The sequence below is a fragment of the Hemicordylus capensis genome, chromosome 2 (assembly GCF_027244095.1).
Source record: "Hemicordylus capensis ecotype Gifberg chromosome 2, rHemCap1.1.pri, whole genome shotgun sequence".
In the NCBI taxonomy this organism is placed as follows: Eukaryota; Metazoa; Chordata; class Lepidosauria; order Squamata; family Cordylidae; genus Hemicordylus; species Hemicordylus capensis.
The window spans coordinates 157,204,766-157,229,995 of NC_069658.1; the positions used below are offsets into that span (position 1 = coordinate 157,204,766).

A 25,230-nucleotide genomic window follows, 5' to 3' on the forward strand; every position below is an offset into this window, starting at 1 on the left:
GCCCTGCAAACAGCTCTTTTTCAATTAATTAGAAAAGGACCATGTTTGAGAAATCACTTTGCACAAGAGGCTGTTTCCAGGAGTAGATGCCCAGATTTTAGGATTAGTGGGATCTGGGAACTACAGTGTTGGTGACGTTTTGGTGAATATTGTGCTTTGAAGATGATGTTTCTTCTACCTTCTGATACTTATTCTGTCTCCTTAAGAGAGAGAGAGAGAGAGCAAAGAACAATAACAACAACAACAACAACAACAACAGACAATAGTAGTTACTCTTTTACAATATTTATCTGTTTTGCATTTCTGAAGGAGCCTGCAGTGAGGCACAACATTTAAATATAATTTACAGTAAGTTTTAGATTTTAAACGAAATTATAGATAGAATGGTTCATGCAATCCCCTCCTTTCAACAGGGAAGCCAATTCAGCAGAGTTTTCCTAACAACAACAAACAACAAACTATTGCTTCTTAATAAGCAAACATCCTGTTAGTCAGACCTTCTTCTTAAGTCAACTCATAGGCTGCCTTCTCACATATCCAGTGATGGATCGTTTCCGAATGACATCCTGTTTCGCTATAGACATACCAAGAGGACAGGTAGGCACATTCCTCCTGATTCCTGACATTTCTGAGGTAAAACCTAAAGGGAGACAAATGACACCTAATGAGGTTGTGCATCTGTGAAATTTATTCTCTATAAATTCAACATGTAAATGTTTAATCACAATAACAATATCACAAAAGTTTCAATCACTGCTTTGATTGTTGGGATTTATGCTTTCTGAATAGAAGGCAAAGTTCTGAACCTCTTGAGTGAGGTGATAGAATTCTCTGTTGCTGCAATGCTGAGACCAGAAGCGGATCCAGAAGAAAATTACAAGGGGTTCAACAGGAATTCCCCCCCCTAAAAGATTCCCCCCACCCCCATATAAAAACATTGGGGCTTGGATTTTCTCTCTTTTGCAAATGCACTATGCCAGTGAGTGTCAAGCTCAAATCTGGTGGTGGGCCAGATTAGATTCTGATGCACCTCTGGGGAGCCACACATAGCCTTGCGCCCACCTCACACCACCTATCTTCCCCCTCCTCTCTGCTCTTTCTCTCATTCTCTCCCCGCCGAATTCACAACTTTTTACACTAAAACTCACTCAGGGAAAGCTTGATTTATTTTATTTTTGGAAGAAATTCTAAACATAGCTCCCAATATAAGATTTTGCATGGACAATCCTACCACTCTTCTTCTCTCCCTTAACAGAGATGTTGCTAGGTATTTTAGAGATCCAGGGCTTGGGCTCACAGCTTCCTCACATTTTGATAAATAAACCATTTCATGCTTTCTTAAAGATATCCAACACTCTCCTCCCTCCCCACTAGCTTGCTTCACAGCTAAAAATGAATCTTTTTCTCCTGCATCAGATTTCTCCTGCAATCAATACGCATACAATTGAGAAGCAGTGTGGTACAGTGATTAGAGTGTTAAGAAAAGGATTGGGGGAATGTGGTCCCCACTCAGTCATGAAACTCACTGTGGGACTTTAGCTGAGACACTCTCTCTCCCCACTCCAAATCTGCCTCACAGGATTGTTGTGAGGATAAAAGTAGGGAGGAAGAAATGGAGGTGTGCATTCACATATCAGCCAAATTTACCCCAAAGTCCCTGAGAGCTAACTCATATACACACACAACACACATTCTGTTCTTCCTCCAAAGAGGTCAGAGTAATGTACAGGTTAATATGATATGTGGTAGCATGTAGTAGTTAGCTGTAATCTAGGACATGCAGCATAAAACCCTCTTTGTAAGTATGATGACAGTCTCTTTTAGGCACAATTTGATGCTATCCCTAGTTTTGGACTGAAATTTCATGTCGGATGTTGGACTATAGCTTGATTTGATTCTGAATGCTGGAACAGTTTTGGAGACAAGACTGATTATTCTCAGAGGCAAGATGTAACTTGTTAAACAAAGAAAACCCCAAACATACCATGACATTGAAAGGTACTTTTTACTGCAAGGTACTTCATTAGTCCCAAACCATTGGCCACTTCTGTCCTTATATATTCCAATCCAAAAATTTGTTTGTTGGAAAGTGTTCTGTACCTTAATTGTGAGAGAATGGAAGGTAAGATTAATCTCTTCTTTGTTGTTGTAATTAAAAACACAGGGAGGGAAAGAAAAACATTTTTTCAATAACTGACACATGGATTGCCTGTTATGAACTATATCACTGAATAAGAGAATAATACATTGTGAAAGAATATAAACTATTGTATGTATATTTTATAATCTGCCAGGGAGTGGCAATATTCTATTGTGATTCCATGAAGATTGTAATAAAATACAATCAATCAATCAATCAATCAATCAATCATAATTCAGTCTCACAGAAGGATTTCCAGAAATGATACTTTTGATTGTTCTGCTTCATATGCACTTCATCATGATGCCAGCCAATCACATGCTTTAGCATAGTTTCATATTCATGGAATCTCACATAAAACCCCTTCAGAAAGTAAATATATAATAAATATATTTATTCCTTGTCCAAGCTGTGTTCCTAGAGTTTGGGTAATCTTAATTCTTAGAGAATATTAACTTGAATATTAACTTGAAAACACAGGGAGCTCTTTTTCCTTTGAAAGACTGATAGCTAATTGTATTTTAAAGAGACACGCTTAATCCAGGAATTTCAATTTGTGACTTCTGAGGATGTGGATAAACTCCTTGGAGGTGTTCAGCCTACCACTTGTCCTTTGAATCCATGCCCAACGTGGCTTATAACATCTAGCAGGGAGGCCTAGTTGGCATCATAAATGCCTCCCTTAGGTAGGGCAGCATGCCTCCATGTTTGAAGGCGGCAATTGTGAGATTCTTTGCTTAAGAAGCCAGCCCTAGAGCCCTCAGTGATGGATAATTATAGGCCAGTCTCTCAACCAGGGGTGTAGCAAGGTTGGAGTGGGCCCAGAGACAAGATTTTAAAATCCCCCCCCCCCACTGAAGTAAAATTTATATAGATTTATATAGATATATAACCTTTGTGCCACAATAGAACATCATCCTAAATGATTTTTAAAAGGTTTTGTAAATTGTGGACGATGCAAGTCATTTAATGGTACTAGAGAAAGACATACTGTTCTGGTAGCACCAGGTCTTAACATTTACATCAATTTCGGATGAATACAACTGAAGGAAGCCTGGGCGGGTGCACGACTGGGTGAGTCAGTCTTGTGACTTGCCTCTGGGGCCCCCCCAAGGAAGTGGGCCCCCAGACAACTGTCTCCACTTGCCCTGTTATAGTTACACCCCTGCTCTCAACCTCCCTTGAGTGGTTTAGATAATTGAGACGGTGGTGGCTGATCAATTTCCAGTTTTGGAAGATACTGATTATCTAGATCAATTTCCAACTGGCTTTAGAGCAGGCTATGGGGTGGAGACAGCTTTGGTCGGCCTGTTGGATGATCTCTACCAGGGAATGGACAGAAGGAATGTGACTGATGGTTCTTTTGGACCTTTATGCAGCTTTCAATACTATCAACCATGGTATCCTTCTGGGGGATTTGGGAATAGGTAGCACTGCTTTGCAGTGGTTCTGTTTCTATCTCTCTGGCAGATTCCAGATAGTGTCGCTCAGAGATAGTTGCTCTCTGAAATGATAGCTGTATGGTGTCTCTCAGGGCTCCATCCTATCTCCAATGCATTTTAACATCTACATGAAACCGCTGAGTGAGATCATCAGGAGATCTGGAGCAAGTTGCTATTAATATGCCAATGAAATCATCTTTAGGAAATGGCATACCCCCCCTAAATACCTGCCTACAAGTAGTAACAGACTGGGTGAAGGATAATAAATTGAAGCTGAATCCAAGCAAGACAGAGGTACTCATGGTAAGGGGTATTACTTAGAGTGGCACAATAGATCTTCCCTTTCTGGATGGAGTTGCACTCCCCCCAAAGGAACAGGTACATAGCTTGGGAGTCCTTCTGGACCCAGGTCTCACTCTGGTTTCTTAGATTGAGGCTATGGCCAGGAGCAGTTGTTATCAACTTTGGTTGATATGACAGCTGCATCCATTCCTTGAAGAAAGTGATCTCAGGACTGTGGTGCACTCTCTGGTAACCTCTATGCTTGACTACTGCAGTTGCTCTCCATGTGGCTGCCTTTGTATGTCGTTCAGAAACTTCAGTTGGTTCAAAATGCAGCAGCTAGATTGGTCTCCGGGGTGTCTCGGAGAGATCATCTTATGCCTGTTTTAAAGCAATTTCATTGGCTACCAATAGGTTTCTGGGCAAAATACAAAGAGCTGGTGATAACCTTTAAAGCCCTAAATGGATTAGAACTGGGTTCCCTTGGAGAACTCCTTCTTCTGCATGATCTCTACCCAGGGGCGTACCAAGGTTGGAGTGGGCCCAGAGATGAGATTTTAAAATGGGCCCCTCATTGCTTGCTATCATCTATCTATCTATCTATCTATCTATCTATCTATCTATCTATCTATCCATCCATACACACACACACACACTTCACAATAGATAATGCACTCACCCTCACCACTCCAGTATGAATATGGCAAATAGTTATAAACATAACTATATAGTTATAAACATAACTATATAGTTATAAACATAACTATATAGTTATAAATATAACTATATTTATATAGTTATATAGTTCACTGCCAGAACTATGATCTCAGGGGGAAAACACTGTTGAACTAATGATGAAGTACCAAATTTGTTTCTGGTTGATTATACAGCTTTGTTCTATCTATCTATCTATCTATCTATCTATCTATCTATCTATCTGCTGCAGCTAATGCATATCCCAGAAAGGCTCCTGCCACTGAGTCTTCCCTAAGCACCAGAGCGCGCGCGCGTGTGTGTGCGTGTGTGTGTGTGTTCTAGTTGCTATAGGATATTGAGGCTACTCCCTTGGAGACAGGGAAAGAAATGTCAAAGAGGGCTTCACAGACTGAGCAGGTATTGCGAAGAATGCTGTTTAATGCAGGGACCAGCACCCATCACGTTTGCTGCAGGGCGTCTAGGGGGGTCAGCGCAAGAGGAAAATGTCCCATCCATATCCAGGAAGGCTTCCCTCTCACCATCAAAGAGCTTTCAAAGTCGTAGATCCAGTCGGCTACTCGATGCCTTTGGCAAACAGGAAGCCGTCAGTTGCCCTTTCCCTCTCCCCACCTCCTAGGTCCAAAGGCCAGGCTGGTTTAGCTTCATCCTCTCTTTCTTTCCCCAGCCTCCTTGTTTTCCATCAGGCACATTTCAAGCCATTTTTTGGCTTCAAATCTCAATGTCTGGTAGGACTTGTTTCCTGAAATCTAATGCGTATGGAAGCAGCAGGGGTTGGGAGGGGGGCAGAGGAGAGAGATGGCCGCGACACCCACTATCACCTACCTATACCTATCCCAATATCTTGGGGTAATGGAGGGAAGTGACCTTTGACTACAGCAAAAGCAGCAGCTGCTGCTGCTCCACAAGAGTTGGTGCTATTAACTTGAGCAGAGCAATGACAGCAGGAGGCAACGGTAACTTGCAAAACGTTTCACCACTCTCCTAGCTTTGGACCTGCCTCCTTCTCTCTCTCCCTTCCTCTCGCAAGTCAGCCAGGATGAAGGGGAGCTTTATGAAGAGGAGCCACCATGCAGAACCAGGGCGGAGCAAGCCACAGTCAAGATGGCGAATTAGTTCGATCGTTAGTTCGATCACCATGCAGAACCAGGGCAGAGCAAGCCACAGTCAAGATGGCGTGTTAGTTCGATCGCTCTCTCTGTCTCAGCCCATTTATTAGACCTGGCCTTGAGAGTTGGGCAGCTGCACTTGCTAATTTGAACTGAGATTAAAAGAAAATGTCCAAGAAAGAGCCGAAACGAAAAGGAAAAGGAATTAGAGCCTTCCTGGATGATTTGAAGCCAGCTGATATGCCCCCCCCCCTTCACAATGTAGAGGAGGAAGATGATGAAGAGATCCAAGAAGAAGCTCAACCAGAGTTACAAAAACAAGAAAAGCCTTTGGATACTCCCGGGCAAACACTGGAACTACAATCAACTGAACACCTGATAAGGCAGCTTAATAAAGAAATGCAAGTGGAATGGAGTAAATCGTTTACAACGTCAAGATCTGGCAAGTATAACTGATCAAATTAACAAGCAATTAAGGACCTTGCAATGCAAATCTCTGATATCGGACAAACAGCTAGCAGCACCTTTGATTTGGCTAATAAGAATGCCCTAGAATTATCTACCACTCAGAAAAAGGTGGAGGAGCTAAGAGAGGATATGGTCTTTCTCCAAGATCTCCAATTGCTCTTCAAGGAACCTGAACCGCGGGAGAAGGAAGGGTCCCAAGGGAGGGACAAGGAGAGGACAAAGCGCAAGCCCATTGAGCATAATTGGGCCAATTGGGTGTCGGGGTACACAATCTACATGAGCGTCTGACTGCAGAAATACCCAGAGAGGGGCCCAGCGCTCGTCAAATACTTTGACATCATCCACAGAGCCTTTATGGACTTTGCGGGTAATGCCTGGGAACGCTACGATCAGGCGTTCCGCGAGCGCGCCTCCAACAATGCAGGGATATCTTGGGAACGACAACACCCCGAACTATGGCTCCAGATTATGACGCCCGCCAGGCCTCTTGTGGGCGAGCGCGCCGACAGCAGGCACCTCATTTCCAAAACTCCGGCAGCGTCAGCGGCTTCAGTCGCGGGCGCCCAGGGGGTTCAAGGGCCCCTGGTGTGCTGGGAGTTTAACAAGGCCGGGAAGTGCACGCGCTCCCCGTGCAAGTACCGGCATGACTGTGGTTTCTGCGGCAGGCGGCATGCTGGCCTCTACTGCCAAAAGGCCAAAGCCATCAGAGGAAAAGGGGGAGCTTACAACCCTGGGGGGGGGGAGGGCCCAGCAGCCGCTGCTGGAAAAGGGCCCCAGCCCAATTAGAATCCCGGCACTCTGGAGGATTTTGCGCGACTACCCCAAAAGGGAGCACGTACGCTACATAGAAGCAGGTTTTATTGAGGGATTTCGGATACCATGCCAATCCAAGCGGGTCCATAGCTTCGCCCGCAACCTAAAATCCGTGGAGGGAATGGAGCACATAGTAGCTAAAAAGATTGCCAAGGAGGTGTTGCTGGGTAGGGTGCTAGGCCCTTTTACCAGGCTGCCGCTGCCGACGTTGCGTGTATCCCCTTTAGGCGTGGTTCCTAAGAATGCGCCGGGTGAGTATAGGCTCATCCACCACCTGTCCTATCCAAGAGGCAACTCGGTCAACGATGGCATACCGGCGGAGCTCTGCTCGGTCCGGTATACATCGTTTGATGAGGCCGTGGCCATGATCAGGGGCTGCGGGCCGCGGGCCTTGATGGCAAAGTGCGACATTGAGTCCGCCTTCCGCCTGCTGCCCGTACACCCTGATGACATTGACCTATTGGGCTTCGCCTTTAAAGGAGGATACTACATCAATAGAGCCCTCCCCATGGGCTGCTCGGTCTCCTGCGCAGCCTTTGAAGCTTTCAGCACCATGCTGGAATGGGTGCTGCGCCGGGAGGCGGGGCTCGGCTCCTCCGCTCACTTTCTAGATGATTTTATTTTTGGAGGAAGGGAGAGCTCTGGCCAATGCCTACACTTGCTGCATATGTTCAGGGCACTCTGCAGTGACCTGGGTGTGCCTTTGGCAAAGGACAAGGCAGAGGGCCCTACCACGAAACTCACATTTTTAGGGATAGAACTGGACACGGTGGGGCAGTTCTCCCGCCTTCCCGAGGACAAACTTGGGACACTGAGGGAGCTGCTCAGGGAATGTAAAGGGGCCAAGAAGGTCACGCTACGCAAGTTACAGTCGCTGGTGGGCCACCTTAACTTCGCCTGCAGAGTTGTAGCTCCTGGCCGTCTGTTTTTACGGCGTCTGTGTGACGCCATGTTAGGGTGCAATTGACCCCACTTCCTCATCAGGGTGACCGCCGCCATGAGAGATGATATGGGGCTCTGGCTTACATTCTTAGAGTCATTCAATGGGGTGTCCTTCTGGCGGTCCTCCCAGCTACTCGAGGCCGATTTTCAGGTGCAGTCCGATGCAGCTGGGGGCCTCGGTTTCGGCCTGTACCTGAGAGGGCGCTGGTGCGCAGAGCGGTGGCCGAGCGATTGGGCCGCGCTTGGTATCACAAGGGATCTCACGTTCCTTGAGCTCTTCCCTATAGTGGTGGCGGCGCACATTTGGGCTGAGTCCTTCAGGGACTCAGTGGTGCGGTTTTGGTGGGATAACATGGCCGTGGTCCAGATCGTCAACAGCCAGACATCCAAGTCTCAGAGGGTGATGGGGTTGGTGCGAGCCCTGGTCTTAACATGCCTTTGTCACAACACGCTCTTCACTGCCCAGCATGTTCCCGGGGTCCAGAACGAGGTGGCAGATGCCCTGTCTCGCTTCCAGATGCAGCGCTTCCAGATGCTGGCCCCCGGAGCCGCCAAGGAGCCCAAGCAGGTGCCCGAATGGTTGTGGAACCTTGGGATGTAGAGGCGTTTAGGGCCATCCAAGCTTCTATAGCGCCCAGGACACGAGTTGCCTACGACAAAAGGGTCAGGGCTTTCCTACAGTTTAGATCCCAGGTAGGATTGGTCCATGTGTGGCCAGTGCCACCCGAGCAGCTTATGCAATACCTGGTGCACCTTCGCGCCCAGGGGCTGGCGGTGAGCACCATGGCCGGCCACCTTGCCGCGCTGGCGTTCTTCCTTAAGTCTAGGGGCCTCCCCGACCATTCCGGGGACTTCAGGGTCTGGCGCATGCTGGAAGGATGGGCAAGGGAGACGCCCACGCAGCCGGATCAACGTAGGCTGGTCACCCCGGAGGAGCTGCAGCTGGCCTTGCAACAACTAGCTGGGGTTTGTTCGTCCCCGTATGAGGAGGCCTTGTTCCGGGCGGCAGCCCTGGTCGCCTTCTTTGGAGCCTTCAGGGTGGGGGAGATGTTCCCCAGGGGCAGGCGCGGCCCCGCGGGCAGGGTACTCCAATTTAGCCATCTCATCATAGGTGACTCCAGAGTAGTGCTCCACCTGCGGTTTTCAAAAACTGATCAAAGGGGCAGGGGTCAGAGGGTAGTGCTGCACGCTGCGGGCAATCCGAGCTTTTGCCCTGTGCGTGCGCTGGGGGCCTACACAGCAGCCAGGGAAGTGGCTATGGGATGCCTCTGTCGATGCCGATGGGCACCATGTTACCCAATTTCAATTTTGGGCGGTTATGAGGAAGGCTTTTGTGGTGGCCGGGGTGCCCACACAGAGCTTGGCCCCCCACTCTTTTCGGATTGGGGTGGCCTCCACCGCCGCGCGCATGGGTTACAAGGGCCCGGAATTACGGTGGCTGGGCAGGTGGCGGTCTGGGGCCTACCACATACGCCCCCCAACCCCCCCTGACTGTCTTCTCATAGCCATCACTAGCATGTTTATGTGTGCCACTCACCACACTTTCTCCTCTTGCACAGGGCCTCAGCCAACGGGACCGCGGGCGGCCAGGCAGCGCGCCACAGTCCTCATACTGGGCCATTCCTTCATTTTCTGGGCGCACAAGTGGGCCCAGAGCACCAACCCCGGAACCCAGCTTGTTTAGGGGCGTTGGGCCACGGTGGAGTGGCTAGGCCAGAGGGGCATGCGGAGGGCCCAGTTCCTGCCGATGCTGCGGGAGTACCTGGATGGGAATCCGGCACCGGATGTCCTGCTGCTGCATTTTGGAGGCAACGACCTGGTGGACCAGTCTGGCATTTCACTATCAAGGCAGATTGTCCAGGACCTGTCGGTCATCCTCTCCTGGTGCCCTGGGCTGGTGGTCATTTGGTCTGACATCACCCAGAGGAGAGTCTGGAGGGGGGCGTTAAAGCTGAACAAGGTAGACAGGGCTAGGCGCGGAGTGAATGCGGCCGTGGCATGCTTTATCGCCACTGAAGGGGGAGGGTGATTCCGCACGATGACATTGTGTTCTCGCTCCTCCAGCTGTTTAGGGGTGACGGTGTGCACTTGTCCCCCCGGGGTATGAGGTATTTCCTAGATGATTTGCGGCTGGGGCTGGCAACAGTGCTGTTTGGCATGTGGGGTGGCGGGGCGTCAAGCTAGGCTGACGCCCGCTGTGGCGGGCACAGTGCGGAGGTGAACGGCTAATGCGGTGCGGCACCTTAGGTAAGCTTTTAGCTGTAAAAAGGAGGAGGGGTGGATCCCTTGAGGCTTGACAGATCAGGGATGCCGCCTTGCTCCTACTTCTCTGCAACCGACACCCTTCCGTATGGCTTTACAGCGTCGGGCGGGTGGCGTCTATTGCAGAGACCTGACCTTAGGTCGGTGACGAAGGGTGCCCCCTTCTGGGAGGGGGGCCGCCTGGAGCCAAGGTGTCTGCGCAATGAGCCTTTAGGATGGGGCCGCCACGTGGTGGACGCCCCATTCGGGACCGCACTGTTGCTGCAGTGAATGCCAACCCCAGCTGCTGTGCCCTGCAGGCACTGTTTAAAACTTGTACCCCTAATAAAGTGGCCAATTCCTCCATAATGCTTTGGTGTCTGTGTCTCCTTGGGTCTGGGTGCAAGCCAGCCGCTCGCAGCCTCTCTAGGCTGCGCGGCTTGTTTGCCCCAGCCCCACCTCCGGGAGCACGTGGCACTGGGAGCTGGCTCCCATTGGCCACGGCTCGGACCCAGAGGTGGGGCTAGCAGCAGTGAGCCAGCAGCAGGCCTGCGCCGGCTCAGTCCTTCTTCCGATCGTGCACCCTCCCTCCTTCCCTCTGGCATAGGTTGGGCTTTGCTGGTCGCCGTTTGGGGCCGGGCAGGAATTTTTTGGGTATACGCTTGATTGGCCTTAGCGTGCACCTTTTTTCGCCTGCCTCAATCTATGCCAGTTACTAGCAATGTCTGTCTGCGGGATTAGATTAGTTAGCCGGGTAAATAGAGTGTGGTCACTTTTGCCCGGGGGTTGGCGGGCACAATGCGGAGGTGAACGGCTAATGCGGTGTGGCACCTTAGGTAAGCTTTTAGCTGTAAAAAGGAGGAGGGGCTGATCTCTTGAGGCTTGACAGATCAGGGATGCCGCCTTGCTCCTACCTCTCTGCAACCGACACCCTTCCGTATGGCTTTACAGCGTCCGTATGGCTTTACCCTTCGTCGCTTATTGAGATCATTGAGAGAGGTCCGTCTCCGTATGCCGCCAGCTCAACTGGCGGTGACTCAGGAGTGGGCCTTTTCTGTAGTAGCTCCTAGGCTGTGGAATGCCCTCCCTATAGACATTCTGGAGAAATGATTGTGGAGAAAGATTCTTCCAACATTGGGAGTGGATTCGATACCATACTGAATCATACTGACATGGTATAGAATAGGAATGGTAGGTGGGGACGGGGCTTACCTTAAATGAATAGCTGACTTCTGTGAAGAAAGATGATGCCTTCCAGTAGCTGCAGTGGTAGCAATTCAAAACACTGCCTTTCCCTCCATCTTCTCCGCCTAGAGTGCACAGGACAGGAAGCAACGTCATGATGCTGCTCCCTTTCCCAGTGCATTGTAAGGCGGTATCAGGAAAGGAAAGATATTATTTTGTAACATTGCTGCTGCAGCTGCCAGAAAGGTAAGCCTCTCTCACCCCACCCACCCCTCAGCATCCTGCTGCGTCAAGCCAATAAGGATGATTGGCTCAATGCAATACTGGCCACCCTCTGCATCATTTGCATGATGCAAAAATGGCCAGGATTGCTAATCCACAGCCCTGTTAATTACCTGTACACTAAAAATGAAAGAAAAAATAATCTAGGGAGGCACATACCCAGTTTCTGCTCTTCTCTTGAGGGATCAAAAGGGTGGAATTCCATGAGGAACAAAAATTCTTACTTTCCTGCCAAGTCTTCTTGCCTGTTGAAATATAGTAGCATGTGGCACCAAATAAATGCCAACTGGTGGGACAGAGTGTGCACTTCAGATCTAGAAGAGAAAACAGTGATCATTCTACTTAACAGGAGCATTTTGCTATCTGTTGTGCATTGCCTTGACACCAAAATAGCATATTTATGTTGTGGTAAATCAGAGCTGAACACTGGCCTTTCATCAGCACAATCCCTACACCATGTGCAAAAAATTTAACCAAATCCATTTGAATTTTAATCAAATTTAAATTGATTCAACTTGAAACAGCTTGCACAGAATGGGATTTCTTCGAACTGAATTCACTCAGATTCAATCTGAATTCAATTCGAGTTTAGGCAAATTTGAATCAATTCAAACAAATCCCATTCTGTGCAAGGAGTTTTGGGTGGAATCAATCCGGTCGATTTTTTGCACATCCCTAATAGGGTGTAGAATATGCACAAATGAACAATGTGAAGCAGGCATTTTCCTAGTTAAATGAGGTCAAGGAATGTGTACAACATAACAAGAGTATTTTATATATCACCCCTGTGTCTTTGCATATTCTCCATTTCGCCATTATGCTCATTCGACAGTGTATGAAATGCAAAATATTTAAACTGTTATAATTTCATCTGTTTATTAATTATTTTTATTATTGCCACCTGACATTTTCCACAGAGCGATGAAAACAGAAACCCTGTGGAACTGCAAAAAAGAGTGAGATTATCAGCTCTACAGTCTTTCTCTGCAGTCTCAGCAGGTGCAGATTGGGAGGAGGGCACCATTTTTGTTGCTCTTTCCTCCCTCCATGGCGCTTTCCAGATTACCCTCTGCAACGTTGTCGCTATGGATCCACTAAGTGTGCTTCCGCACTTCCTGTGTTGTGACACCGCAGTGGCTGCACTGACAGCAAGGGCTGTTCACATATCTGATGCCTTCCTTTGGATTTTATTACTTCGTCATAGTGCAACAACATCGGAACTCAGTTGCAGAAAAGTAGCTGTTTCTTCCGTTGTGGGAGGTCTGCCCCATCACAATGTGGTGTTGTATTGATGTTCCACATTGCGGTGCGATGCTTTCCCCTCATCGTCATTATCAAATGTTTTTGCTTCCTCCTCTTTTATTGCTTTCTCTTTAGCTCTTGGAAGGATCATCTTTTGAGGGGAGGAACATAGGAACATAGGAAACTGCCATATAATGAGTCAGACCATTGGTCTATCTAGCTCAGTATTGTCTTTACAGACTGGCAGCGGCTCCTCCAAGGTTGCAGGCAGGAATCTCTCTCAGCCCTATCTTGGAGAAGCCAGGGAGGGAACTTGAAACCTTCTGCTCTTCCCAGAGCGGCTTCATCCCCTGAGGGGAAGATCTTGCAGTGCTCACACATGAAGTCTCCCATTCATATGCAACCAGGGCAGACCCTGCTTAGCTATGGGGACAAGTCATGCTTGCTACCACAAGACCAGCTCTCCACTCCAAGAAAAAAATAGCTCTTCAAAAGACCCCTGAACAAGTCAAGAGATTCTTTCTAAACCTTTGGAAAGAAAAACCTGTGTAATTTAACCAGCTAAGGGTTTATTGATTTCTGATTCCCCACTCCTTTTAGGAGATTTTTTTAAAAAATTATCTGCACAGAATCATGTGCTATGGCCCAATCTCCTTTTTATTTGCTTTGTGGTTTGGGTTTTGCGTTTTGCCAATTGTACGTTGATCTCGCAGACTATATTTCAGTGAAATATAAATTCCATTCCCTTCCGACAGCAGGAACAATCACTGCATTCCATTCCCTTCCGACAGCAGGAACAATCGCTGAGTACCCAGAATGTTGGGGGCAATATTCTAAATCATTGTAAAACCGCTTAGAGAGCTCCGGCTATAGAGCGGTATATAAATGTAAGTGCTATTGCTATTGCTATTGCATTTGCATGGCCTTTTAAATTGAGGGATTGTGAATTGTTCTGAGCAGAGAATTTATCTTATGCTCGGTCCCTTGGGGCATAAAACTGTTTTGGAATGTCCCTCCATTCAGGACATGGCTTATAGGTTCCCCCTCTCTCTGTTAAGAGAACTGATTTAGAAAGAGTGCTAAGAATGCCCTCTTTCCTAGCATACCATTGACAGTTTGGGGGTGGGCTCAGGCTTCTCGGGGAGGAATCTCTTCAATATCTAAAGAAAGATCCAACTAAGTTAGTGGTCTATTTGTGTGCGGAATTATTGCTAGTTGGAAATTAATGTTTAAGAAGAGAATTTTTCAACCGAGGTGCATTTGTATTCCTATTACTGAGTGAGTGTGCATTGTTGGTGATTTGGAAAGGGGTATACCCATTGAAAGAGCTTCCAGTTCCTTAAAAAAAAAAAAAGACTTTAAAATCATGCTAGTTCTAGTTATTCAAATAGTGATTATTGCAATAAATGGCAAACAGTTACTGCTGAAGGCAAGTGTCTTTCTCTGTGGGTGTGGTAAGGCTCTTGGGAAATCAGACTTTCAGGAATGCAGAACCTCTTCTCAATTACACTGCGTTAAAATCTGACTTTGTTTAGGAAGACATTGGCCAAAACTGGGTGGGAGGAGGGAGCGGAGAACAGGATTCAACAGGGATATGTGAACAGAACTTCTTGGGGAAAATGTCGCAATGGAGGGCAATGTATGATGGCCTGCCCTGCCCTACTATGTCATCAAAAATGATTTTGACTGTGGTTTGACGAGTGTTGCAGCTTACACCACTTTTTACCAGTGTAAAGCGCGTGATCTGAAAAGTGCCCAGATGGAATTTTTCACACCAAGAATCTGTCCCTGAGGGCTGTACAGATTCAAGCAACAGCCTGCCTATCTCACCTCTTAGGGTTCTGATCTCAAGCCATGCAGATATTCTGAGGCAGCCTCCAGTAAACATCTAACTGTCTCCAGTAAACAATGCCATGGAGAAGCACTCTATTTTGATTGCCTTAGGCAGTGTCCACATTATCAGAAAAACCAATGCAAGAGGAAGCAGAAGAAAGGTTAGTTCAGCACAGGGTGGCTCAGTTTGGTCTTGTGATTCCTCTTGGCATTGTGTCTTTGCACATCCAGGGTGTGGCATTTACAGCATATAATAGATTGCATCTGCAGCGCCCCCAGGCATACATAATACCACCAATGAACAACTTGCTAGTGGTTTTGCATAAACGCAGATGGAGACCTAGTAGATTGTGACAAAAATCTGACAATTTCTCTTTTACCACACCTCTGCTCTTTATATTTTTGGCTGAAGAGGTTTTGCATTTGTCTCCTTATGTTCAAACCTACATGATGGGTCAAAGTAGAAGAGACAAAGTCCTCTCACCACTGTTTGTGTCCACTTTCTCTCCTTCCAGGCACAAATTTGCTTTAATGTGTAAGATTTTCCTTGATGAATTCATTTTCAGATCTTCCCAAGCCAACTGGAGGTCTCTGTGCTGTACCTGCAAGTCCATGGTAACCTGGATAACTGAAGTTAGGCAAAAAGTTGCTTAGCTGCAATGTCAGAGCAAACCTTGTGCAGTTTTTAAACCCTTTTAAGCAAGAACAAGAAGTGCAGAATGGAAACACATTAAGAAATTTGGCACCACTTTTCATGGTTTAAATAAGGATTGTTGACTTACAGAACTATAAAAAGCAAGTACTCTCTCTCCCATTTGATGCTACAGGAATTCTTTAACATTCATTCAGATATTTATATCTTGAGCCCATTCTCACAACTGAATGAGAGGGCTTGAGGGTGGGCAGTGGGGAAGGCAGCAGAAGCTCACTTTCCCCCAGATGAGCAACCGGCCCCCAGAAATCCCGACAATGCACCGTGCAAGTGCCAATGCTGACAGCATCAATTCAACGGGGTAAAGGAAGCGCTCATGCTCCACTGACCTCGTTTAAGAGCCCGGCTTCTTAGCTGGGCTTGCTGCCGAGGCCCCGCCGGAGTAACTTGGCTCCCAGTCATTCTCATGGGCAGCCAAGCCGGGGTTTAGCTGCCCTAGCCCAGTTTTGGATGTTCGTGAGAGTAGCCTCATAGTGTTCATGGCTTGCAGTTCAGTGATCAGAATGTAACTTTTGCATTCGATTATCTCAAATGTTTACAATATTTGTAATGTTTACAATAAACAAACTGCCTTGGGGTTATCTTTTTAACGAAAGGCGGTATATAAATGCAAAAATAAAAATAAATTAAATAAATAAATATTAACCTGAACTGAAAATGAAGAATAGGTTTTAGACCATTAGGGGATGTGAAGATGGTTTGGTGGGAAGCAGGACTTAAAGTCATCTCCAGCTTTGATTAAAATATAAGCAGAGCAAGAACCTTTGGGTCATGATGCTGGCCTTTCATTGGAGTTGAGCATTATGAACCTGCCTGATTCAGTTTCTGAGCTGTGCTTGAATATTAATGCTTGGCAGCATCGCTAGTTGCTTTTAATGTTCTGTTTTGAGTTGAACTCTTTATTGACAGAACTGGTTGATGTATCTTTGGAAGCTGTTGTTACGGATGCTTTTTAGCTTGTGCAATTGAGGATGTCAAGAGGATTCTTGGAAATCTGAGGCTGACCACCTGCTTGTTCAACCCTCCCCCATTCTAGCTAGTTAAGGCAACCAGAGGAGAATTGGCCAAACGAGTGAAGAGAGTGATTTAATGCAGATCTACCATATGAATCACTGAAAGGGGCCCTCTATGCAAGGTCAAAATAAGGTGATAATTTGTCTCAGCTCTAGTTAGAAGCAAAGCTGAACAAAAATTACTCTTGCATTTTTTGGTTTGGGTCAGATTCACATTTTGACAAATATTTCTCCTATTTGGAAGGGCTTCCATATTTTTATTTGGCTTACTGTATATGTGAATCAGCCCAATCACAGAGAACATCTCCATGCTCACACCAGTTTCCACCAGGAGCATCATTTTCTAGCAGTTGAGGTTTAGTGACACCAAACTGACCAATTAGAGATGTAATAATACTTACACTTAATACCCAGCACTAGCAGGCCTACCAGTAACAGTAAACACAGAATTAATGCAACCAATGCACAAATGCGCCATCTAAAGGATGATGTGGGAATATCTGAAAACAAACAAACAAACAAGAATTGAAATAAGGAAGTGCAAGCTTTGATCCAGGGGCAAAGGGAGACAAATGTCTCCTGGCAAAGCCTCCTCTGAGGGCTCCCCAAGGCCAGTCCCCCCAACAGCACCCAAGAAGCCTGGCAGTCTGTTCCCCGCCCCCCTTGATTGCACTCTCCCCATCAAGCAATGCAATTTCATATCTCCCCACCCGGCTTTTTCCCCACCCTCTCCCCCACTTGCAGGGAAGATGGTATCTCCCAGCATGCTGCCTTTGTTTGTGGAAGAGTGTCACTTGCTCTCAGGTGGAGCTGTGAAAAGCTGCTGTTGCTGAGGGGGAGGAAGGCGAGAGGATGGCAGTGTGTGGGGGCTGAGCTGCAGGTTCGTGGGAGGTGGGAGAGATGCAAGACATCGGGTGCAAAGAGGCGCGGGATCCCACCCAACCTCTTTCAGTCAGAACAGCTCTCTAGCGAGTGCTGAAGCTTCTCTGCTCGAATCCCCCAAATAGGTTTAGGGAACCACCTCGACCCCATACTGGGAGAATGCCCCCTTTGGATGTGCACAAGTGTTCACAATGCGGTTGAGTGGGGGGTGAGAAAGCAGCAGAGGTATAGAAAGAGTGGAATCAAGAAAACACAGGGTTAAACGGAGTGTGTGGAGGGGAGGGGGACTGCGCACGTGCACTGATGAAGGGGTTTCCACCACACTAAACAAAGGAGCTCTCAGAAGCCATATAAATGCCCACTTTATGGCTTAAAGCTTCTACAGTACATTAGATCTACTTAATTCAGTAAATTATCAGATTGTCAAATTGGGGTCCACAGATGTTGTTGGATTAAAACTCCCACCTCCCACCAGCCCGAAGGCCATTGTAGCTGTGGATGATGGGAATTGTAGGTCCAACAATAATTGGAGACCCAGTTTGACAATCTCTGGGTCAGATATAATTTTTTATCCATTTCTGAATTTGGCATGTGTTCTTTACTCATATCACTGGGCTGGGCGCAATAAACTTGGTTCAAATTCTAAAACTAAGCATAAGCACCCCACATGTTTTAAATGGCACCCCCACCTCTGAGCTTCAGGCTGCCATTCAAAAATGGCTGTTGTTGCCTGTTTAAATAAGAAAGATCCACTTTTAATTTTAGAAAAAGGGGGAAATCTAAGCAGAGATCTCATGCCATTTTTACTTTCCCCCACTCCCAGACACTCCCCTGATCCCCAGATCGTCCTTTCACTGGTCCTTCATGGTTTCAGAGACAGAAGGGGCAGTGGGTAAAGAAATATGTGGTGATTCTCTTTATTTAGACGGGAGAGAGCAACTGGCCCTATCCATCCCTAGAACAGCATCCCTGCAGTGCCTGTTGCCACTGTTGAAAAGCAGTATATAAATATACCGCAAGGGGCCCATTTTAAAATCTCATCTCCGGGCCCACTCCAACCTTGGTATGCCCCTGCTTTGATCCTTCAGTTTTGCAATCTTCAGATTGTTTCTGCCTTCTTGTTTAATATCATTTGGTTATGGGATGTCCAGTGCAGAGATATTTGAATGGAGCAGTTTCCACCAACTCTCATTGCAGGTAAGACAGAAGCATGAGCAACACTTAGCTGATATCAACTTACCCTGAAAGGGTTCTTTGCACTGCAACTCTTTTGGTTTCAATGGCTCTGTGAATACAAGGAAATATAAAACTTAACATTTGCAAATGTATACACTGCTTGGAATATGCAAGTTATTTATCTCCAAGACTGACCTTTGGGAGAGATGGCCAATAGGAAATCAGCAGAACAGAACAAATTATATCCTAACATTTCCTGTAGAACAGCAATGAGGACTAAAATCTTCTCCCCAACAGTAATCACCTTCCCAGTTATTGCAATACTTTATTTGTGCATGGGGAGATCAATATAGCTCTTACTATGGGGACTACTAATGGAATTGTAAAAGTTTTATTTAAAGTGTACTTTTTATAATATAAAAAGTAATATTTTTAATAATGTAAGAACCACAAAATGTTCTTAAATTGCTCCCCCCACGTGCTACAATTTAAACTTGAATTTAAACTTTGCATGATCCTTTCTTTAAATCTTTCCTTCCTCCACTTGCCCTCCAAAACTTGGTTTCCTTCAGAAATGATGCCTGTGTGTTTAGTCGACAATCAGTACAGTCATCCCTCGCCAACCACTAGGGTTCCATTCTGGCAAAACCGTTTTGTTGGCAAATTTGTAGTTGGTGAGGCATTAAAGTATATGGGAAACAGGGGTTTAAGGGAACCCTGACCGCAAAAAGACTTACAAATAAAGGGGGAAATACAAAAAAATTGTATTGTAAATGTAAACAAAATGTTAAGAGAGAAATAAAAAACAAAAAACACCCTCACAAAAATCTTGTAATATTGTCAAGAATCACCAAAAAGAATGAGCAGATCAAACCTCTGGAAAATTTAAATTGGCAAGGAGCAGCAAGGTCAGCAAGGGTCACCAAGAGGAATGAGCAGATCAAACCTCTGAACCCCCCAAAATCGCTGAACACCCCCACCCCCAAATCACTGAAAAACTTTGCCAACTGTGGATATTTGGGTTGCAATTGGCAAGACCTGTCACAATTTCCTATTCGCATATACTCAAAACCTCGGTTGATAAAACTGTGGTTGAGAAGGGATGACTGTATATCAGTGGTGAGAGATCCTAGTTTTAAACTTCAGAAAGTTTCATGACATCATGGGCTTGTAATGATCTATTGGAACAGTGGCGGTGGGAGGGGGACCTCGCAGTGGGTGAGCCTCATGGCGAGGGTGGTCCAGGTGCCAAAATCATCTAGGTGTGCCACTGCTTGCATTTGCACCCTACCATCGGTCTCTGCACCCCACAGTGCCTGTGTTCAGTTCATTGCTTGCCCCGAGCTTGAGCCAGCCAGAGAGAAGGACCCCAGCTAGAGCAGGTGGCTGTGAAAAACAGCTTTCCTCTTTCGCTCCCCCACAGGCTTCTTTCCCCTTCCCAGGGCTATGTGCTTTAAGCAAATCACCCTCCTTTCACATTCTATCTCCCTATTACCCCCTCAGTAAAGGAACTCTTCATTTTCAAGGCACGTGTCTACTCTCTTTTCTCCATTCCAACATACCCACACTGTGACCAACTTTCCCAAAGTACTTTAAGGTTAATATAACTATTGGCTGGTCTGCACCCATTTGAAGCTAATTCCCCTCACTTAGAGCAAAGCACGGCCATGGAGGGTAGTAACTACCATGCTTCCACACAGACCTGTTAACAACATAGACATCTATAAAATCATGCAGGAGTACTTTTTGAGGTAAACAAGAAACACCTGTTCAGCTTTGCATATCTGATATACACATCACAGATTTATCAACAAAAGGCACAACCCATTCAGAAACATATTTGCCTCAATATGGCCTAGAGCCTTTGGACTCAGGCAGTATGTAAATAAAATAAAATAAAATGAATGAATGATGAATAAATAAATAAATAAATAAATATTGGGCTTAATGAATAGATAAATTCTTCTATATTTATCTGTTTTTAACATTTACATCCCACTCTTCCTGAAAGGCTCAGAGTGGCTTACCATATTCTTTAGCATGAATAATTCTGTCCCCAAAGGGCTCACAATATTTTTTAAAAAGCAAACAAACATTGGGGGGGGGGTTTCAGAGGGGGGGTCCAGAGTGTACTTCATCCTCCCCAGGCCTATGGAGGGGCCTTGCTGCTTGCCTCATGCTCTGCTGCAGCCTGACGACAATGGCAAAAACACCCAAATTAGCCCATTGGAGAAATCAAAGTCAGCAATGAAGCACATTATAACAAAATAATCAAGTTAGCCTGCTTATTCTATTGTCCAATCAAAACCCCTTCTTTCATACCTAAGTTATAGCCACCAGTTTACAAAAGAACATAGATAACGTACCTTTCACTTCAACAGTATGAAGTTCATGGACATTTTCTAGTCCATGAGATTTGTGAAAATTCAGCTGTGCATATTCTATTTCCTCTGTCATAGCTGAAGAGAAAAAATTTGCAAGTGAACTAAGAACCATAAAACATTCTGGTCCTTAGGAAGTTTTAGGAAGTTTTGAAATAAACACATCGCAGAGAAGGTTCCCTTTTTAACAAGTGAGCACAGAAACAGAGCAGACAGAAATATTGTAACATTGTGGTCTGACACCATTTCCTAAGCACAGTCATAGGGCATAATTAAGCATTACTAACTGACAGCATAACAATGAAAATGGGCTGGAATTGCTCTTGATTTGGTCAATAGAAGCAACAATGCAGTCAAGACTCCAGCAGATGGCAAGGGGGAGGGTTAAAGCTTTCCACTGAAAATTGTCCCTTCCCCTGAGGCAGCTATTTGCCCCTGAAGGAGCTATTTACTGCCAAAAAAAAAAAAAAAAAAAAAAAAATCTGGTAGCAAATGAGATTTTCAATACAAACCATGAATCCACTCTCATTTGCTACCAATGAATCTACACTCAGAACACCTCAGAAACAACAGAACCTTGTACCCCATGGGTTAGAAACCCATGGGGGCGGTTGGCACCCTATTTGCACTACACCACCTCTCGCTCGGGATCACTCCAGCACCCCCCAAGTGCAGTTATGGGGCTGCTGAAACCTCCATTATACCTTATGAGGAAAAATCTTAATGCATAAACTTTAACAGATCACCAAAAATCAGCCCTCTGCCCAAATCCTTTGAAAAAATTCTGGTAGCTTCCATGCCCCCCTTGGGCACTACCACCAACCTCACACCACTCTAGCCCACCCCTTTCCACCCAACGTGAAGCAATACACCTCCATTATACCTTATGGGGGGAACCTTAAAGATGCGTAAACTTCAACAATTCACCAAAAATCAGCCCTTTGCCCAACCCCTCTGCAATTTGGGTGGTAGCCTCCACCATTAGGCACTACCACACCACACCACTGTTCTGCCCAATATCCTGCCCCAAAGACACTAAAACTTCAACAATTCACCAAAAATCAGCCCTTTGCTCAATCCCTCTGCAATTTGGGTGGTAGTCTCCACCCATTAGGCACTCCCACCCCACCCCACCCCACTCTTTTGGTCCTAGGGCCCACTTTCTTGATCTGAATCAATTCTGATTTGGATTTGGATTTGGATTAATTTGAATCCGAATCAAATCTGGGGTGATTTGGATGGGTCAGATTCGGATGCAAAAATGAATTGGGGGTGTAACGATTCAGATCCGAATCAAAACACCAAAAATCAAAATTGCACACCCCTGCTCTAGGGGAGTGTACATAAGACAATTTTAGTTCAAAGCCCCATTCATTTTCAGGACTTGATTTTATATTGGGCTTATTTGAGCTCTAGGCTGTTCAGCTCAGGATGCATAGATAATTCTTTGACCCACAGACAATGTTTTGTCACTAATAGCAAAGCATCATTTGGAGGCCCCACCATGGGTAAAACAAAGTTGGCAGCCAAAAGAAGGAGTGCTGCTCTTGCCAGTGGCAAATCTCCCCCTCACTCAGCTCAAAATGCCCCTCAATTTTATTGCCTACAGGTGGACCAGAGAAATGAGGGGGGGGGCATTTTATTCCTCAAATGACTGTAACATCTCCTGCACATTGTAATTCTGTCATACACGCACTAGTCTCTTTAGAAATAAGGAAATGACAAAGTTGTGAAATCAAAGCAGCACATGATGACAATTCAGGATTCTTGGCAGAATTGTGTCACTGCAGAGTAATATTTGTGCTAGAGGCTACAAACAGCCAATGTGTGCTGAACATCATGTTTTTATCATCCTTTTGTAAGAGCTAAGCTTGGCATGTGATTAGCTTTCTTGCCCACCTAAGAAGAACTCTGAATATTCTATCTACTACCACGTAATGGTGCAGCGGGGAAGTAACTTGCCTAGGGAGCAAGAGGTTGCTGGCTTGAATAGGAAGATTCTGAAAGGCATCATCTCATGCTGCAGATGGCAATGATACACCCCTCCTGTATTCTACCCAAAAAACCCACTGGCTCTTTGGTCTCCAGGAGTCAACACCGACTCAACGGCACAACTTTACCTCTACCACCATTACCTTTCTGACCCAAAGTTCCAATAAGCATAAGTACCGCAAAGACACTTGCCGTTTGCCTTGCAGCTTCTTCCAATTTGATTGTTTTAATACATTTATTCATACTGGAAATTTTAATTCACGTTTTTGTGCATGATTTCATTTGCTGCTGTTTTTGGAACCATATATATATATATCAGAAACACAAGATCTGTGATGAAAGAACATTAGGGGACTTTGAATCAAATCAGTAAAATGAAGCAATGAGAATATGGAGGGAGGGAGGAGAGGGCACCAGGAAAAATTGGTAAAGTTCATCAAAGCAAACCTCCCACTCACATTCCTAGACATTTCATATCCAGGATGGCACTTTCAGATGCGTAACCAGGGTGAGGCAGGCAGGGCACGTGCCCTAGGCACCAGCTGAAGGGGGCGCAAAATGCCTGCCATGCCATGCCCCCAAGCAACACAATTAAAAAAAAAAATTAAACCCCCCCAATTCAATCCCAGCAAGCGCCACCAGGTGGGCCCGCTGCTCACCACTGCCGCCGTACCACAGCCCGCACCCCCACACACTCATGCAGGGCGAGTCGCGAGATCTCTGAATCCTGGCGCTTGGCTCCGGTGGGTGGGCGTTCTCCCATTGGCTTGTGGAGAGCATGGGCGGCACCCCGGTGCCGGAATCAGCACATGCCTGCACGCACAAGACGGCCACGTGGGTAAGAGAGACAGAGACTAGGAGCTTGCTGTGGTCGGTACGTGCTATCAGTGTTTGTGTCCTCTCTGTAGGAAAACTTAACCTGCTGCTATGTCGCTGCTTTGAGTCTTCTTTCTCTTCCCCACCTCCCTCCAAGGAGCCCAGGGGGCATATATGCTCCTCTCCCTCACCCCATTATTGTTATTGGAACTGTCTTTTAGTCAGGGCGCAAAGTGGTGGCTTGCTCTTGGTCAGCTAGTGAACTTTATGAGTGGGAGAAGAGGATTTTCAGCTGTAGTCCATCCTCCTCCCCCCTGCCTCCCGTCCCTCCCTCCCTTCTGCTGCTGCGGCCGGGGCAGCTTTTGTGTTTCTTCAGGGCGGTGAGAGAAGGAGAAGCAGGCTGCGGGACTTCTACTTCTGAGTAAACAAGCACTGGCAGGGGCTGTATGGCTGCAACCCTGTGCACATTTCCTTGGAGCAACCCGCGGGGCTCAATGGGGCTTGCTTTTGAGTAGAAGTGCTCAGTCGGGCTGCACAAGGAATGGAGAAGTTAGTTGCTCTGTGCTTGCTCAAGGTGCCTTGCAACCTGAGAAAGAAAGTCCAGGGTCCTGTGCAAGTGGAGGGAGGGAGGAGGAGGAGGAAGCATTTGTGCTTTTGTTTTTTATTCTATTTGTCCTTGTGGAGGAGGGAAACCTCTCACCTCCTTCCCTTCAATCACCCCTGAGGGTTCCTCCTCCCTCCCCCGGACCCCGACCTCCTTTTTTTGATGGCAACATCGCTTCTCTCCCTCTCCCCCCTGTGTTTTTCTTCCACAGGGAGCCTCGGTCCCATCCCCTCTTCACTGCTGCTGCTGCTTTCCTGGCGCTTTCTCTCTGTCCTGAGGCAGGAACGAGTATAGAGCCCCTGGTGGCGCAGTGGTAAAACTGCCGCCCTGTAACAAGTTCGATCCTGACCAGGGGCTCAAGGTTGACTCAGCCTTCCATCCTTCCGAGGTCGGTAAAATGAGTACCCAGAATGTTGGGGGGCAATATGCTAAATCATTGTAAACCGCTTAGAGAGCTCCGGCTATAGAGCGGTATATAAATGTAAGTGCTATTGCTATTGCTATATACTGGCTGCAAGAAAATGAAGAGCAACCAACTTCTCCATTCCTTGTACAGCCCGACCGAGCACTTTTACTCAAACACAAGCCCCATTGAGCCCCGCGGGTTGCTCCAAGTAAATGTGCACAGGGTTGCAGCCCTGCCAGTGCTTGTTTACTTAGAAGTCCTTCTGGACTGAGTGCTTGCTCCCCAGTAAGTGTGTTCAGGCTTTCAGCGTGAGACACAGCAAAGTTTTACTGCTGCCTTCCAAAAGTGTCCCTCTTCTGACTGAGCCACCGACAAGCACATTTCAGTTTTTTGCCCGTTCCCTGGAGAGTTTTTAAATTCCAAAAGCAAAGTGGGTGGGGATGCAGAGAGATAATTTTCTCTTTCTCCTTTTGCTAAATGACTTCAACTAATAGCGTAGCCGTCTACTCTGAAACTGGAGACTAAATTGATATTTAGATATTGATAATTGAAGGG

At 46.4% G+C, this 25,230-nt stretch overlaps 1 protein-coding gene across 1 annotated transcript; it reads right to left on the minus strand.

Moving 5' to 3' along the window:
* Window positions 1-269: 269 nt before the first annotated feature.
* Window positions 270-24,499, minus strand: LOC128345375 (C-type lectin domain family 12 member A-like). Its single transcript, XM_053297242.1, has 9 exons — window positions 24,420-24,499; window positions 23,509-23,662; window positions 20,843-20,935; window positions 18,541-18,585; window positions 16,820-16,918; window positions 15,178-15,321; window positions 11,778-11,932; window positions 1,985-2,100; window positions 270-640 (listed from the first exon to the last, which is right to left on the minus strand). Exons 2-9 carry the CDS (start codon window positions 23,627-23,629, stop codon window positions 505-507), a joined length of 909 nt encoding a protein of 302 aa, XP_053153217.1. The 5' UTR covers window positions 23,630-23,662; window positions 24,420-24,499; the 3' UTR covers window positions 270-504.
* Window positions 24,500-25,230: the final 731 nt, after the last annotated feature.

Excerpts from the sequence above, each read along its gene's own strand:
- LOC128345375 (XM_053297242.1), bottom strand. The coding sequence starts at position 23,629 with ATGCTCTCCACAAGCCAATGGGAGAACGCCCACCCACCGGAGCCAAGC. Across the intron at positions 18,586-20,842 it reads TCATACTGTTGAAGTGAAAG|AGCCATTGAAACCAAAAGAG; the intron begins GTACGTTATCTA and ends TTGTATTCACAG. Across the intron at positions 2,101-11,777 it reads AAGAGAAGAGCAGAAACTGG|GTACAGAACACTTTCCAACA; the intron begins GTATGTGCCTCC and ends CTCACAATTAAG.